The sequence below is a fragment of the Lissotriton helveticus genome, chromosome 5_1, assembly GCF_964261635.1.
Source record: "Lissotriton helveticus chromosome 5_1, aLisHel1.1, whole genome shotgun sequence".
NCBI classification, from domain to species: domain Eukaryota; kingdom Metazoa; phylum Chordata; class Amphibia; order Caudata; family Salamandridae; genus Lissotriton; species Lissotriton helveticus.
This window is the reverse complement of record NC_136065.1, coordinates 1954793952-1954810386: the sequence shown is the minus strand read 5'-3', so window position 1 is coordinate 1954810386 and position 16435 is coordinate 1954793952. Positions and strand designations below refer to the sequence as shown.

Sequence of the window (16435 nt, the reverse complement as noted above, 5' to 3'; positions counted from 1 at the left end):
CTTACTAAGTCCAACTCCCATTTGTCCAATGTTATCTCCTTCCATTAGGGAAGGCAGTTGGAGATATTTGTGTCCACATGGGTGAAAAGGGCGGCTGTAGCCGATACCTTGTCCAGGTCACTGTTTGCAGCCTGTATCACGACCTTGGGGGTAAGGGTGTGGCTTCCAGGGGGTACCTTGTTGTAGGCTGCTTAGGGTAGTTGACAATAGGTCTGTTGGTAGGCAGGCCTATATTGAAGTTGATATTGGTATTGCTGACACCATTGATAGCCCCCTCTGTAAGTAGAAAAACCTCTTCTTCTAGTCCCCAGAAAGGGCAACTTGTTGAACTGGAGAGTACAGGAGAGATCTAGCAGTGTCAGTTTCTATAACCAATAAGGTGTCATCAATAGGTTTCCCGAACAGGGATTGGACCTCCGGTCTAAAAGAGGTAGCCTTGAGCTATCCTTGGTGTCTTAAGCGCTGCTCCAGCCAACTGGCGAAGACCTCTGGAGGCAATGTTGAGAGTACAGTCTAAAATTTCCAAGGAACTACGTTCACCTTCCTGCAAGATATTTTTGTACTTCGCTTTCCTAACTTCTGGGATCAAATTGAGCAGACTGCTTACATCTGACGGTCATAGTGCCCCTGGATCGCTAGCGAGTTGGCTGCTTGAACAGTGATGTCAGACACAAGGGAGAATCTCTTCCCTATGTTGTCCAAGCACCAACCTTCTTTGTCTGGTGGCGCTGAGATGGGGGCGGATGTTTTTTTGAGCGCCTTTACGCAACTTGTGAGATAACGGAGTCAGGATGACTGGCAAGGTAAGCAGGGGAATCATCTGTGGCTTTGTATTTTTTTGCCCAGGTGAGGGGGTACTGGCGCTACCATAGCCGGATTTGTCATGATTTGTATCCCCTCTTCCCAGATAATAGTCTATAATGGGGAATGGGGATGGCTCTGACAGACTATTAGGCTTGCTCTAAAGTCATGAAGAAAACAGTCAGACTGTTTGACAGAAGTTGGCAGATGGAATCGTGCTGCAGCTCAGTACATCAGATTATGAAAACTCCTGATGTCCTCTCAGGGAGAATCTGAAGGCTTGAAGAAGCAGGCTGGGGTGACAAAGGTTGCTGCTCCTGTGGAGGTTCCGGAAATCTCCTCTTATAATCGTACAGCATGGCCTGTAGGTCTTGAACTACAGAAATGGGCATGTGCATTTAGTCTTGTCTAGGCTGAGGATGTGGATGGCATTCATAGCGTTCATAATGCAGCTCAGAAGGGGAATAATATGACGGATAGCATCGCTCTTCGTCCTCATCGTCCGTTTCTTCTTCCTGGTATTTCACCTGGAGCTTTAATTGACTGCCTGCAACCTCAAAAGGTTGCATACATCATCATCCGACTCGTAAGTCCAATAATTGACTTGGTAGTAAAGGTGAGACCTTGCTTGGAGAGGTCACTTCAGGAGGTAAGGCAGTCTTAGTTATTTTTGTAATTTTAATCATCGTAGACGGTAAGAATTTCCTCGCGGACGGTGCCGCCGTCAATGATGCGGTCATCGACAGTGCCATCGTTGAAGGTGCTGACGTTTGCGGTGCAGCGGTCGTCGGTGCTACTGTCAATGGTGCCACTGTTGACAGTGTTCCTGTCGAAGGTGTCTTTTACGACTGTGACTTCTTCGACATTGGTGAAGTTGAGGTCAACTTTGCCTTCGACAGTGACTTAGTGGAGGAGATCACCTTGGTCGACGGAATGAGAACATTAATAACTGCCATCGTTCTCGTGGTGACTGTCGCCGTTGATACCAGTGTCGACCGTGGGGATGTCATCAACGCTATGCTGAGAGAATTCTTTGTCCTCAACATCGACAGGTCTGAGGAGGGAGAAGGATTTCGCTCCTCTTTCTTCACAGATGGAGTTAAAGGTTGGGAGGAGGCCAACCCTGTGGAGGTGAGTTTAAGTATCTCCTTTCTCAGGGGGTCTTTATGATTCATCTTTAAGGCCTTCCTACTTCTCTCAGAAGCCCCATGGTCAGAGGATTGTGACCTTTTGTGGGATCTTGCAGATGAATCCCTGTCCTCAGAAAAGCTGGATTTTTGGGATTTAGACTGCTGCAGCCAAAGAAGTAGCCTCCCCTCACCATAAAAGTATCCTCCCCTCCCTGTATCTGTTTCAGATGCAAAAGTGCAACAAATCTTGCACTCCTTTACTGGATGTTGAGGGTAGAGACCATCAATCAAATCAATCACAGGTTTGTTAAGCGCGACTACTCACCCGTAAGGGCCTCAAGGAGCTGAGGAGGAGGGGAGGTGCAGGTTCCAGTCCATCAAGGAGGGGGTCTGTCAAAGAGCCCGGTCTTGAGTTTTCTTGTGAAGATAGGTAGTGATGTCTGCATGAGGTGGAGCAGTAGGGCATTCCATGCTCTGGCTGCGAGGAAAGAGAAGGAGCGGCCTCCTGAGCTGGTCTTTCTGGCGTGGGGAACCACGGCGTAGGAGAGCTGGGCTGATCGTAGGGTTCTTTGGGGTGCTGGAAGCTGATTCGGCTGTAGAGATATGCTGGTCTGGTGTTGTGGAGGGCTTTGTGTGCGAGGGTGAGGATCTTGAAGGTGATTCTAGCCTTGATGGGGAGCCAGTGGAGTGTGCACATGTGTTGGGTGATGTGGCAGTGTTGTGGTAGGTTGAGGACCAGTCTTGCGGCGGCGTTCTGGATGTTTTTGTAGCTTGCGGGTGAGGTTTTTGGCTATTCCGGCATAGAGTGCGTTGCCGTAGTCCAGTCTGCTGGTGATGAAGGCGTTGGTGACTGTTTTTCTGTACTCGAGGGGGATCCATTTGAAGGTCTTACGTAGGAGGCGGAGGATGTGGAAGCAGGAGGATGTGACCGAGTTGATCTGACGGTCCATTTTGAGCTCGGAGTCTAGGATAATTCCAAGGTTGCCTATGTGCTCCGTGGTGGTGGGTGGGCTACCGAGGGCGGGGGGGCCACCAGGTGTCCTTCCAGGCATCGGGGTGTGGGCCCATGATGAGTACTTCTGTTTTGTCTGTGCTGAGTTGTAGGCAGCTGCTTTTCATCCATTTGGCGACAGCTTCCATGACTTCTTGGAAGTTGTGTTTGATTGCGTTGGCTTCGTTGGATAGGGAGAGGATGAATTGGGTGTCGTATGCGTATAAAACAATGTCCGAGTCTGTAGGCTCTGATGATGGGGCGTGAGGAGCCATGTAGACGTTTAAGAGTGTTGGGCTGAGGGAGGACGCCTGGGGGACTCCGTAGGTGGTTGGAGCAGGGTCCAGAGAGGAAAAACAGGGGGGGAGAGGGGGGGGGGAAGAGTCTGACTTGCTGCGATCTGCTGGAGATGAAAGAGTAGACCCAGTCAAGGGCCTTGTCCCGGATACCTGCGTCGTGGAGTCTGCGTATTAGGGTGCGGTGGGACACCGTGTCGAAGGCCGCTGAGAGGTCGATGAGGGCTACTGTTGTCTGTTGCGGCGAGGAGGGCGGTTTCTTCTGAAGCCGGATTGTGATGGGTCGAGTATGTTGTGCTCTTCGATGAAGGTGGCTGTTGATGGCTTTCTCAATGACTTTCACTGGGAACGGGAGCAGCGAGATTGGTCTGTAGTTTTTGAGGTCGGTGGGGTCCGCCGAGGGCTTCTTCAGGAGGGGGTTGATATCTGGGTGTTTCCAGTCGTCAGGGAAGGAGGCGTTCGCCAGGGAGCGGTTGATGGTGTAGCGAACCATGGGCGCGATGGTGTCGGCTGCTCTGTTGAAGCTGCGGTGGAGGCAAGGGTCCGTGGGGGCTCCGGAGTGAATTGACTTCATCGTCTTCAGTGTGTCTTCGGTGGTGAGGGCTGTCCAGCTGTCAATCGTTGGCTTCAGGGTGTCGGGGGTGGCTGGTGGAGGTTCCGTGGGTTGGTTGTCTTCGTCAAATTTGTCGTAGATGTTCTTGATTTTGCGGTGGAAAAAGGTGCTGAGTTTATTGCAGAGGTCTTGTGAGGGGGGAATGTCAGTCGACTCACGGGTGGGTTTTGCGAACTCCTTGATGATGTTGAAAAGTTCTTTGGTGTGTGCATGTGTGGAGATTCTGTCTTCAATTGCAGTTTTCCTCATGTTTCTGATGAGCTGGTGGTGGGCGGTGGCGGCGGCTTTGAAGTTGTTGTGGGCTTCTGTGGATTTGGAGTTCCTCCAGGTCTTCTCGAGGCAGCAGCAGGTGCGCCTGGACTCTCGGAGTGGAGAGGTAAACCATCCGGCCTTCTTGGCGCGTGCATTGATATTCTTCTTGAGGGGGGCTATGGTGTTGACGCTGTCGGTGATCCATCTGTGCAAGGTTCAGGCGGCGGTGTTGGGGGCATCATTTTCCGTGGTGGTCGGGGTGGAGTTGCTGAGTGAGGAGGTGAGCTGGTCGTCAGTGATTTTGGTCCAGTTTCTTCGTGGGAGCAGGTGCTGGTGTCTGTTGATGGTGGGTGTTCTGAAGGTGAAGTGGATGCATCAATGGTCTGTCCACGGGAGTTCGGTGGTGTGGCTGAAAGTGATGGAGTTTCCTGTTGTGAAGAGGGGGTCGAGGGTGTGTCCTGCAGAGTGCGTGGGTTCAGTCACGATCTGGCAAAGTCCACTGTTGTGGAGGTTGTCCAAGAGGGATGTGGTTTTGGGATCTAGTTGGTTGTCGAGGTGGAAGTTAAGGTCTCCCAGCAGAGTGTAGCTGGTGGATGCGATGGTATGCAGGAGATGGTGTCCGCAATGGAGTTGCCGAATGGTCCGCAGGGTCCAGGGTGTCGGTAGATGAGGGTTCTCCGGAGGGTGGTGGTAGGGCTGGCCAGTAGTTTGAAGTGCAGGTGTTCCATCAGGTCTGTGGGCTCGTCGGGGAGAGTGCTCAGGCGGAGGGTGGATTTGTGGACAATGACGATTCCTCCTCCCGGGCGGGTGGGGCAGTCCTTCCTGGAGATCTTGTATCCTTGGGCAATGGCGATGGTGATGTCCGGTCCCGAGGCGGTGTTGGTCCAGGTTTCTGTGAAGAATGCTGCATCTGGTGTGGTGCTGTCGAGGAGGTCCCAGATTTCGGTGGCGTGCTAGTGGAGTGATCTGATGCTGAGGAGGATGAATCGAAGGGTCTTCGGTTCGGGTGTTTTCTTGCGGGCGGGTTGTGCTAGGTCCGTGTTCCTGGCGGTGCTGCAGGTGTGACGGCAGCAGTGACAGCTGAAGGATCCGTGGGTGTCGGCTGGTGATGCAAGCTTGCAGCCGTTTTTGTGGCCTAGGTTGAGTGCGTGGAGCACCGCTGGGTTGCCGCATTGGAGGGCCAGGGTTCCTGGCGCTGGTCATGGAGGGCGGGGACGGGCTTGCCTTTGGCGTCTTCGCTGAGCGCGTCCGCCATTAAATAGGGGTCAGGGAGGGCTGGACAGCTGTTAGGCGGGAGCGGGGAGGGGAATTGAATTGGGCCGGTCACGCTGGGGGGGGGGGGGGGGGGGCGTGGGGGAAGTAGGGAAAACGGGTGGAAAAGAGAGGAATCAAGGTGAAATAAAGCAGAAAAGTGCAAGAAAAGTGGAAGAAAGAGATAGAAGGTGAGTGAAAGGTGAGTGAAAGGGAGAGATTAAAATTAGGGTAATAACGAGTGATACTGAGAGGAAAAGCGGAGCCAGAAAAAGGAGAAAGAGGTCCACTGGACCACCAGGGATGAGGCGCAGGTATAACCTGCTTGTGGAGGAGGGCCTCGAACACCAACACTCAAGAGTGCAGGGTCTCGGGGGAGGCCTCACTTAATGCTGGAGCTGCGAGGGTGGGAGAGCAATTTCACTGACAATGAGTCAGGGGTCTTGCTCGCCTGTCCCCGCAGCGGCCTCCATTAAGTAGGGGTCGGGGAGGGCTGGACAGCTGGGAGGCGGGAGCGGAACTGGATTGGGCCGCTTGAGTTGGGGGGCCTCGGGGCCAGCAGCAGTGGGGAAAACGGGTGGAAAAGAGAGGAATAAAGATGAAATAAAGTGGAAAAGTACAAAGAAAAGTGGAGGAAAGAGACCGAAGCAGAGCGACAGGCAGAGACTGAAATGAGGGTAAGATGAGTGAAACGGAGAGGAAAAGCAGAGCAAGAGAAAGGAGACAGAGGTCCACTGGACCGCCAGGGATGAGGCGCAGGTATAACCTGTGGGAGGAGGAGAGCCTCGAACTCCAACACTCGAGAGTGCATGGGCTCAGGGGAGGCCTCACTTAATGGTGGAGCTGCGAGGGTGGGAGAGCAATTTCACTGACAATGAGTCAGTGGTCTTTGTGTGGATCATCCACATCTAGCCTTTTCTTCCCACAGGACTTGCAGGATCTGAAGAGGCCTTTCTTAGACCACTCAAACATTGTAGATGTAGAAAGGTTGGTATCCACAGGAAAAAACTGAGCAAAGCTCATGGAGACTTTATTCATGAGACGTGTAGTTGAAAATCTGAGGGACTCAGCCTCTGTTGGCAGTGTTTTAGAGGGTGCTGTCGCCGGATTGGTCATAGTTCAAGTTTGGTCCTTTTTAAAAAAGGACATAGGTAGGTTATTAAACTGACTTTGCATTGCTATTACCGCCTATGATACTATTACATACTGCTTTACTATGGTATCGTGGGACTTCCACTTCGACGGCGGGAAATATTCAAGCATGTGAATCTATCTAAGATCCAATACTGGTGAAACAACTTTGACCAACTGCCAGCTTTCATTTGTCCTAGGAAGACCAGAGGAAGAAAAGGGATGACTATCAGTCTTCTAGATATACAAGAGATATAATGGCTGGCCACATTCAGGTCTACTGACAGAAATCATTGTTGATTGGGAAGTTGGAAAAAGACCTGTTTGTAAATTGTACAAAACTGCAAGATGAGCATGAATAACACTGTGAAAGCAATGCCTTATTAATATTTTATAACACATTAGCCTCTAGACTTTCTCCATTGCACTTCCTCCTCCATTATAAACTCTGAGGATGAAGTTAAGCAAACCTCTTACAAAATCAAGTTATTAAAAAAGGTACAAACACTTTTTAACAGTCATCAGACAGGTAGCTCCAGTGTTTTCTATTAATTCTTCTGCAACTAGAGGTCTGACCAGCGACCCCCAAGTGCCTTTGCTCCCTTTCTCATCTACATGCCTCTTGTGTACAATAGTTTACCCCATCACTTTCCAGCTCCCAGCATGAAATTACAAACCAGGGATTCAAAATAAAAAACAAAACAATTACATGTTTACACATATATCTGAGAGGTCAAAGTTACTTGACGATGACATTGTATTTTTCTTTTTTTATCCTCTTCAGTTAATTTAAAAGTTTACCATATTACAAAGTTGTGATGACAATAAATCTAATTAAAAACAGGAGGAACAGTCAATCAAGCAGCAGTGGCAAAAATAGAGAACTATGCTACATTACCTCGATAGCCAAAATATACACATTTTCTTAATTTTTAAACAAAACGATCAAAGTAAAAAGATCACAGCTATCTGCACAACCCGAGAGAGACATCAGCATTGAAGACAGGTAAAGTGAGATTTACCCCAGTGCAAACTTTAACACATGCATGCTTGGGTTTCCATTTATGGGAGCTAAGATTCACACTTATTGTGCAAAGGTCTGTGGGACAATGGTCCAGAAACCATGTGATCAATAACCGGGGGGAGAAAGGAGCCATGAGAAGGAGATAAACAGAGATGTATCCTATCATCAGAAGGATAGAGATCTAGGCATAGCGTCTAAAGACAAAATGAGCTCTGAAGTGACAGGCAACTTTAGCAACAGATCACCACAAAGCCACTTAGACGGCAAGGCAACCCCAGAAAGAATGTTCTGCATTCAAGGACATTCCCCCAGAATTCTGTTTTTTCCATATGACCACAAATCCATTTCAACCCTTCCCCCCCATTTTCTTTCCTAAGCCCCACCAAGGTCTTTACACATTACTGAGCTCTCTGCAGGAATAGATACCAAAATGAAATGAAGACCTGGGGTGCCTCCCCTACTCTGAAAGGACTTTGAGTACTGTACTAGAAGTTTATGTGGTTTGTGCTATATAAATAAAAATAAATTTATTTTATTTTAATACCTGTACAAGTAAACAAGGCCTCAGATTTCCACAGCCATGCTCCATGGGAATTTTGAGCATTTTCTTCATACCATCAAATGCATAATTTTAAGGATCAAAGTCTTGCTTGTCCATAGCCCCTACAAGGCATGCCTTATGAGATCTTATTCGGTTATCATTAAAACGTGGCATCACCTGTTAGTACACATCACTTGTAATTTAGAGATCTCCAGAAAGGATATGCTGTTGTTAGTTCATTTGTTTATAACCACGTGACCAACTACCTTCTTTCCTCCATGACTCGCTTTATGCCTCACAATAGTAAGTAGGGAACAGGATCACCATATGAGATACAACTGTTACATTCCCTTCATCTATATCAGAGGAAGCTGGCACTGAGACATCTATATAGGATATAGCCTTGTTATTCGTTGCACCGGACACAACCATAAGCAGGGTCTGGGGTCTCCATTAGGGATGACCCCTCACTGTCACTTTCATGAGCATGGCCTGGCAGCTGACTTAGGTAACCAACTTTGGGTCTGAGGTCTATAGTTTAATCTCCAATGAAGATATTGGGGTTGGGAATATCCATAAGGAAGACTCCACAAAGACGGCTCATCGGCCACGGAATAACCAAAGGAAACCAGGTTTGAAACCACTAAGTGGTCTACTCCCTAAATAAAGAAGCCATGTAGCTCTGCCCCATCAATCAGGAAAAATCGCTCGGTATCTGACTTGGGCTACACTTTTGCATCTTTTGTGATGAACAGCCTGTAGTTTACTTAACTAGTGCATATCTCTCGCTCTCGCTCTCTCCACGGCTGCAACATTTCGTTCATATTCATTTCCTGAGCTTGGATTTACACTTTTACAAACATCACTGTACCACACCTTGATCCTGATCCCTTTGAGGAATACCCAAACATAGGGTTTGTTTCAGAAAATGAAAGCTATGCTCGCTTTGGCTTTCTGATCAATCAGTAAACCCAGGACTTTGAGAACGAGGATACTGACTAGGACATAGTTCATCTTTAGATTGTGATGTGAATCCAGATCCAGGAAGGACGTGAAAGGTACACATCACCACCATTAAAACAAGCACCCAGTCGGACTTTAAACGAGCCTTACAGCACAGTGCCAGCTGCTCCCTTCTTCTGTAAGACATCATGAAGTTTGTCCTTTCCAGTCTGACAGATTTGTTTGTCTGAAAACCTTTGGATAGTCACAGGTTGTAATAAGTCAATTAAATATTACAGACAATGGGCCGAGTTGGAATCTGAACTACAGTGGCCATCTCACACCACACATGTATTACCATTTAATCACCAGAGTCCTAAAGTTCCCTAAATGACTCCCCTGCCAGACCCGCCCCATTTCCAAGCTGTTGGATATGAACTGCTTCCTTCATGTCCAGCTCATTGCCTGTATCTTGTGAAGGTTCTAGTCCAAATCTTGAGCAAAAGGGGATGGCTAGCAGGCATATGCTTGCACCCCAAACTCGGGTTTTCTTTTCAAGTTCTTGCTTCCAAGTCCGCGGACCTTGAATCTGAAAGCTCCAGTTCTGTCATACAGAAGTGACTTTTGAGGCAGGCGACCCCTCTTCTTAGTGCCCCCCAGGGAGTCAGATTGATCCTTTGCTCCTAACCACACCCCAGCCCTGTCCATATCCACAGGGAAACGATTTTAGCAGTTAGTCACACAGCAGCCTTCTTGTGGTCCTTTTCCCTGAGTGCTACTGATTTCTTCAGGACCAAGAGTGTGGGTGGGACGGCCCTTCGGACAGCAGCTTTCTTGCCAAACACCAGCGCTGACTTCTGGTCAGGAATTAACCCTTGTCTTGGCTTACAAGACCACCCTTCTCGTTCCCTCTCTGAAAAACAAAGGTAAAATAACATTTTATCGGAATGTGGGAGTAAATGGACAAAAGAGGTTGAAAATCCAACACAGAAGATGCATGTAATAGTCTTTGAAGGTGGGTTGGAGAGAAAGAGAAAGGAGTAGAAACGGAAAGAAGTACTTCGCATGGAGTGAGAAGGGCAGGTCATGCAAGAGGGAAAGAGATACAATTTAACAAATCATCCACAAAACCCACCACGAGAACGTAGCTACTGTGCCACCCACACCATTGTGGCAGAAAAACAAAATTTGAGGTAGCAGGTTTTGGGGGAGGTACCATCAACCCTGAGCGTAGTTCGCGAAGTTGCGCTACGCGTAGCTACGCGAAGTGCACTTCGTGAGCTAAGCCTAGCACTACGCGAACTGCGTAGTACCCTGTTCCCGATGATTGCACAGTGCCGGATGCTTGTCCGCACTGTGCAATCATTGAAAACAGCATCTTGCACAGTGCGAGCTTTCTTTTACTGCCGCTCGAAAAGATTTTTACTCGAGCGGCAGCTTTCTCAACGCGGAGTGGTAGTTTCTCATCGCGAGCGGTCGCGAGCATACGCAACCACTAGCAGTGAGAAACGAGGAAAAAGTCTCGCCGGGATGTCATTTTGCTTGGTTGCGGTCGACCAACTTGACGTTGAGGACCGCGAGCAAGCAAAAAATGACCGCTGCACTACACTACACTAGTTTGCACTGTGCTACGTGCAATTCGCGTAGTGCGAAGTAGCGCAAACTTCGCAAGTGTAGCGTGGTGCTTTGCCCAGGTTTAGGTACCATGAGTAACCCCGAACCCGAAAACATCTTTTCATAGCCAAACACATTTGGTTGTTCCAAGCCCAACACTAGATGGCAGTAGAGTACACAGCAGAGTACACAGCATATGATTTACAGCAGCACTCATTAGACATGTTAATAATGTAATGGATCTAAATGCAACTCGCGTACATGGAGAGTAGTTATCCTGACTATTGACACTCCTGATTTCACAGTGCATAAAGAGCTCTACAAAACTCTGCCATTTATATTCATGGAGAACAACAAAGACCTACTTTATAATACTCACCGCTACCTTCTGGGCACTGTTGTCCCCAGAAAGACTCAAGAATGGGTTGATCTGTGCTGTTAGAGCAGGCGGGCCGGCCGCGACTGATGTCATCAAACTGTTGCCAGTGTGGCCAGGTGATGTCAATAAGCTGCTGCCAGCGATCAGGGTCGGGGCTGTTGTAGATGTCATAAGGCTGCTGGCAGGATGAAGCAGAGGTGTGGTGGTGGAGGTCAAGAGGTTGGCGAGAGGCAGCTGGCCTGCTCCTGCCATATGGAGGCGATGAATCTCCCGGCGCTGCTGAATCTGCTGCATCATCTGATACACCAGGGCCTGCTGCTCCTGGAGAAAACAGAGGCTTCACAGTGAGAACAGGGAAGAAGGAAGATCTTTCATTTTCCTACTGACGGAGGCATGATTTGAGCCATAAAGAACTGTGCCTTCCTCCCTTTTAAAACCCATCATACTTACAATATGTCCAAAGGGTGTGTAGCAGTCTCTATCTGAGCCAGAAACCTCCCACATTCAAATTTGGCAATATTTGGAAGTGTGGAAGATCAGCAATTGTCTCGTCGTTTTTGACAATACATAAGACTTCATAAGATCCCTGCCACCAGTTTTGCACTAAACCATCAGATGAAACCAGGAAACAAAACCCACATAACGTTGTGAAAAAGAGCTCAGAAGAGCTGAGCAGGGTTTTCACCTGGAGAGGGGTGAATTGTAACACAGCTGAGGTAATTACATATTTATTTATTTTATTTATTTATTTTGAAAGTTTTATATAGCGCGAACAAGATCTATGCAGATAACAGAGCGCTTTACAAAGGCAAGTGGAAGGGTAGGGAAACGAGGGAGCATAGTAGGAAGGTAGGCCATCAAGTTAATGTAAATAGTAAAAATAGTAAAAATATTACATATAGTACAGGTATGAGGTACAGTTGTATACATGGCATAGTTGGAAGGTAGGTCATCAAAACAATGTAGGTCATCAAAACAATGTAAATAGTACAAATATAGAAAATAATACAAATATGAGGGAGCATGAGCCTGAACAATTAGGTCAATACAAGTAAGAACACATGTGCATAGGAATCAGACCGGTAATACTGATCGACGCAGAGTAAATCAAACGTAGTTGTTCAGGTGTATTTAGCCATGAGGATATTTTTGACTTCTTTCTTAAAAAGAAGAGTGGAGGAGATGAGTCTGGTTTCAGGAGGGAGTGAGTTCCAGATCCTTGGCGCCATTCCTGAGAAGGAGCGTTTGTAGGTTTTTTCCTTCAGGAATCTTCGAGGCTTCAGCAGAAGATTGTTTGTACTTCTGGTGGTTCTGGACCCGCCGGAAATTGTCAACTTATGAGTGAGGTAGCTGGGTGATTTCAGGTGTATAGCCTTGTGCGTCATGCATGCAATTTTCAGCTGTATTCTGGCTTCAAGAGGCAGCCAGTTCAAGGATTTAAGGTCAGGGGATATATGCGAATGTTTTTTAGATCCAGTGATGAGTCTTGCTGCCGCGTTTGGTGACGCTCTGAGGGGTGCAGTTGTAGTTAGGGGGAGGCCGCAGAGGGCCACGCTGCCGTAGTCTATGCGAGGGATGACTAGTGCTTGTACTGCAGTTTGGAAGTCTTTGGCTGGGAGGAAGAGTTTAAGTTTCCTCAAGGTATTTATTTGGAAGTTCGCCCCCTTAGTTGCCTTGCTGATATGCTGCTGCATGTTGAGGTTGGTGTCAAGTGTTATGCCCAAAGATTTTGCTGAATCCACGATGGTCTGTTGGACATTGAGTGCTGTTAGGTGCTTAAGCCATGTTTGTGTGAGAGATATTTTCGTGGGAGGTAAGATCAGGAGGAACTCAGTTTTCATAGCATTGAGTTTGAGGTGGTTATCGGCCAGCCAAGATTGGGTGCTTCTGATCGTTGAGTTCAGACGCGAGATGTCTTTGGGGGGATTGTAACTTGAGATATAGTTGGGTGTCATCGGCGTACATGTGAAAGTGTACATTGGAAGCTGTAGTAAAGTGGTGAGAGGTTCCATAACTAGGTTGAACAAAGTAGGGGATAGGCAGGATCCTTGGGGGACACCTAACGAAACAGGTACTGGAGAGGACATCAAGTTTTTGCTCTTGAATTTTTGAGACCGGTTGTGTAGAAAGGAAGTGAACCACTGAAGAACAGTCCCAGAGAAGCCCATTCTTGTATTTAAGAGTTCGAGTAATTTCTCATGCTTCACCGTGTCGAATGCTGAAGAGAGGTCAAGAAGGATGAGGAGGCAGATATCATTTTGATCTAAAATTTGGAGGGCGTCGTCAATTATGTGAGTCATAGCTGTTTCAGTGCTGTGCCCTGCTCGGAAGCCCGATTGATGAGGGTTGAGGAGATCAAACTGTTCTATGTGCTTTGTCAGTTGTAGTTGGACGCATTTTTCTAACAGTTTGGCGAGAGTGGGAATGTTGGTAATCGGACGGTAGTTGTTTAGATCAGTGGGGTCGGCTGTTGGTTTCTTCAGTAAAGGTGTAACTTGTCCAACTTTGAGGGAGTCAGGGATGGTTCCTTGTTGAAGTGAGCTATTGATAAGTTTAGTCCAGAGTGGGAGGAGCAAAGGGGTGAAGTCTTTTACGGCGTTAGCAGGAAGAGGGTCAGTGAGGTGATTGGATGGTTTCAGGGTGCTGAGTATTCTGTCAATTTCTTCTTCAGAGTAGGTGTCAAAGGATGACCATGTCGCATTGTTTTTTAGTTTATTGGGTGTTATGCCGTTGGGTTTTGAGTAAAGGCTTGCGGCAATGAGGAGATCGCTCCTTACATTGTCAGTTTTTTTGTTAAAGAAAGCCGAGAAATCTTCACAGGAAGGAGCAATGCCCATAATGTCAGCAGCTGGGGGTTGTTCCTTAGATTGTGATCTGATTAGCTCGAACAGTTTACTTGGACGTTTTTTTGCTTGGTCGAGCTGGAGTCTGAAGAACTCTGATTTTGAGCGTTTTATTAACCACTGCGTCACTGCAGTCATTCCAGTGAAGATTGTAGTCGCCAAGGTAGATTTATGTGTTTTTCCGTCCTGAGTTGATTGACATTGTGTCCATGAGTTGTTGGGAGTAGATGAGGTTGTCCCCAGGAGGGTGGTATATGATGTGTATTGAACATACCGGTTTGTTTTTACTGATGACATCAAGGCAGAAGTATTCACAGGAGGTAAGAGAAGGGGCGGTGACTTTATTGATTGAGAGGTTGCTCTTGTAAATGCATGCGATTCCGCAACCTGTCTTGTTGGACCTGTCAAGTCTCGTGATGCAGTAGTTGGGAGGGACTAGGATATCCATGATAGGAGTGGAGGATTCAGTTAACCATGTTTCAGTTAGAATGGCCAGGTCAAGGTTCATAGACATGATGAGGTCAGCGACCTCCGACGAGTGTTTTTGGGCCGATCTACAGTTAAGAAGTGTGCATTTGAGTTCGGGGTGCAAGGGGAGGTGGAGGGGTCTATAGTGAGAGGGACTTTAGTGAGGTTGTTGGGAACGGAGCCTCTGTTGTTATGCGTGGGGTGCCTGAGAGGGTTGGAAAGAATCGTAGGAATGGACAGGTGTGTGGTGTCTAAGACGTTTTGGGTTGCCGGGACATATGTGCGGAGTAGGGTATGTATGTCGAGGTCCGAGAGAGTCTTGATAGCGCGCTGGGGGCGGTTGGAGGTATTGCGAGATATCCAATACGGCTAAAAGCTCTTTACACTGTGGGGGCTTTGGTAGTGAGTGTCATGTTCCTTGAACATCTGATGGATTGCAGCAGGCAGTGACAAAGGGACTTGAAATGTAATAGTTAAAAAGGAGTGGTTTATTACATGTAATGCTAGTTCACTCAAAAAGGAATCTCTATTGAAATTATAAGCACTGAATAGTCCGGGGATCTCGGAGCAGTTCTTTCAAAGTTGTATCTACTTCACCTTACTTCGGAAAGGCCAGGAACCATATGTTCACATTTTACAGCCTTAAAACAGGCTATATTGTCTATCTTTATTGAATTATTTTAATATTTAGAGGGAAAAGGGTCTTACTCTTAAAAATCACTTAATCAAAATGAAAAGTGAATTTTTAAAAACATCCTTCACAAACGCTTTTTGCTTCTTTTTAGAGTAAGATCAGGAATATTACATATTAATGTAGCCTCCATTAGCTGCAGCATTGAAACTATGTGAACAGCACACTGGGCCTTTAAGGGCCTTCTGCCCTCAAGTGTCCCATCATGCCGGTAGGTGCCAGTTTCCTTTGTTCTCTTTGACGATGAATCAGTAGTATAGTGGTATACATATATAATCTCTTCCGTCGAGGATGGAGGTAGGGTTGCTTATGATTTCGGAGGAGATTCCTCGGACAGAGAACTAGGATTACAGGTAAGAAACCATTCCTTCTCCCTCAGGGGATATCCATTGATAATCAAAAGCACTGAATAGATTAGCAAACTTATCCCTCAAGGAAGAAAAAAAAAAGGAGAAAAGTACAATTAGGCAAACAAATTTTTAAGAGATACTTGCCCCACTTGGGCATCAGCCTTAGCATCTGAATCAAGACAATAGTGTCTCGTAGAGGTGAATTCTGAGCTCCAAGTTGCAGCCTTGCAAATCTTAGCAATTAGGATGTTGCTAAGCAAAGCAGCAGTAGCTGATTTACCCCTGGTGGAGTGGGCTCTATGTTTACCACATAGGATTTTGTCTGATTTTTGATAGCAAAGGTTTATGCAGGAGACAATCCATCTAGATAAGGATTGTTTGGAAGTGGCATGTCCTGTCAATAGAGGACCATAGTTGACAACGAGTTGTGATTTTCTTAAAGATTTTATCCTATCTAGATAGAACTTCTAAACCTTCCTGACATCAATAGTGTGGAGAGATCTCTCTGCAGGAGAAGAGCTACTCTGTAAGAATGTAGGTATTGACATGGAAATCTGAGACTACCTTAGGAAGGAAATTAGAATGGGTACTCATCACTACCCTGTTCTATGAAATACTGTGCAAGATTCATGTGAACAGAAAGCCTTTATCTTGCCCTGAGTGCTGAAGTAATGGCCTCCAAGACGGAGGCCTCCCAAGAGGTCTTGGAGAGAAGGCTTATGAATGGTTAGAGGGGAGGACAATGTTTAATTGCCATGGAGGAGGAGGTCTCCTGAGGGGGGGGGGGGGGGGGGGGGATGGTATATTTTCCAGGAAATCTTTGACAACAGGCATTCTGAAAAACGACTTCTGTGAATGATATTATCAATAAGCTGTGCTTGCTGCGAGATGCACTCTAATGGAGGAGAAGTGCAATTTCACTTTAGCGAGATGCAGAATATATGGAACATTAGCCTCTTTTGACAAGTAAGAGGTATGACATTGTTTTGAGAATACCAGTTGCAGAATCTCTTCCATTTGAAGGAATAGGAAGTTCTAGTAGGTGGTCTCTTGGCTTCTCTGCACTCCTAAGGAAGGTTTAGGTGGCATATTGTATGAGTTCATAAGTCATGCAGCCA

General features: G+C 47.1%; 1 protein-coding gene across 3 annotated transcripts in view; it reads right to left on the bottom strand.

Annotated features, from left to right (window-relative positions):
* Nucleotides 1-6843: 6843 nt before the first annotated feature.
* MLLT6 (MLLT6, PHD finger containing) overlaps nt 6844-16435 on the bottom strand; it is a 767712-nt gene continuing 758120 nt past the window's right edge. For all 3 annotated transcript variants that reach the window (XM_078645616.1, XM_078645614.1, XM_078645615.1), the window contains 2 exons: nt 10966-11286; nt 6844-9885 (listed from right to left, as the gene is read on the bottom strand). In XM_078645616.1, coding sequence (XP_078501742.1) covers nt 9841-9885; nt 10966-11286 — 366 coding nt within the window. In that variant the 3' untranslated portion in view covers nt 6844-9840. The remainder of the gene's footprint in view (nt 9886-10965; nt 11287-16435) is intronic.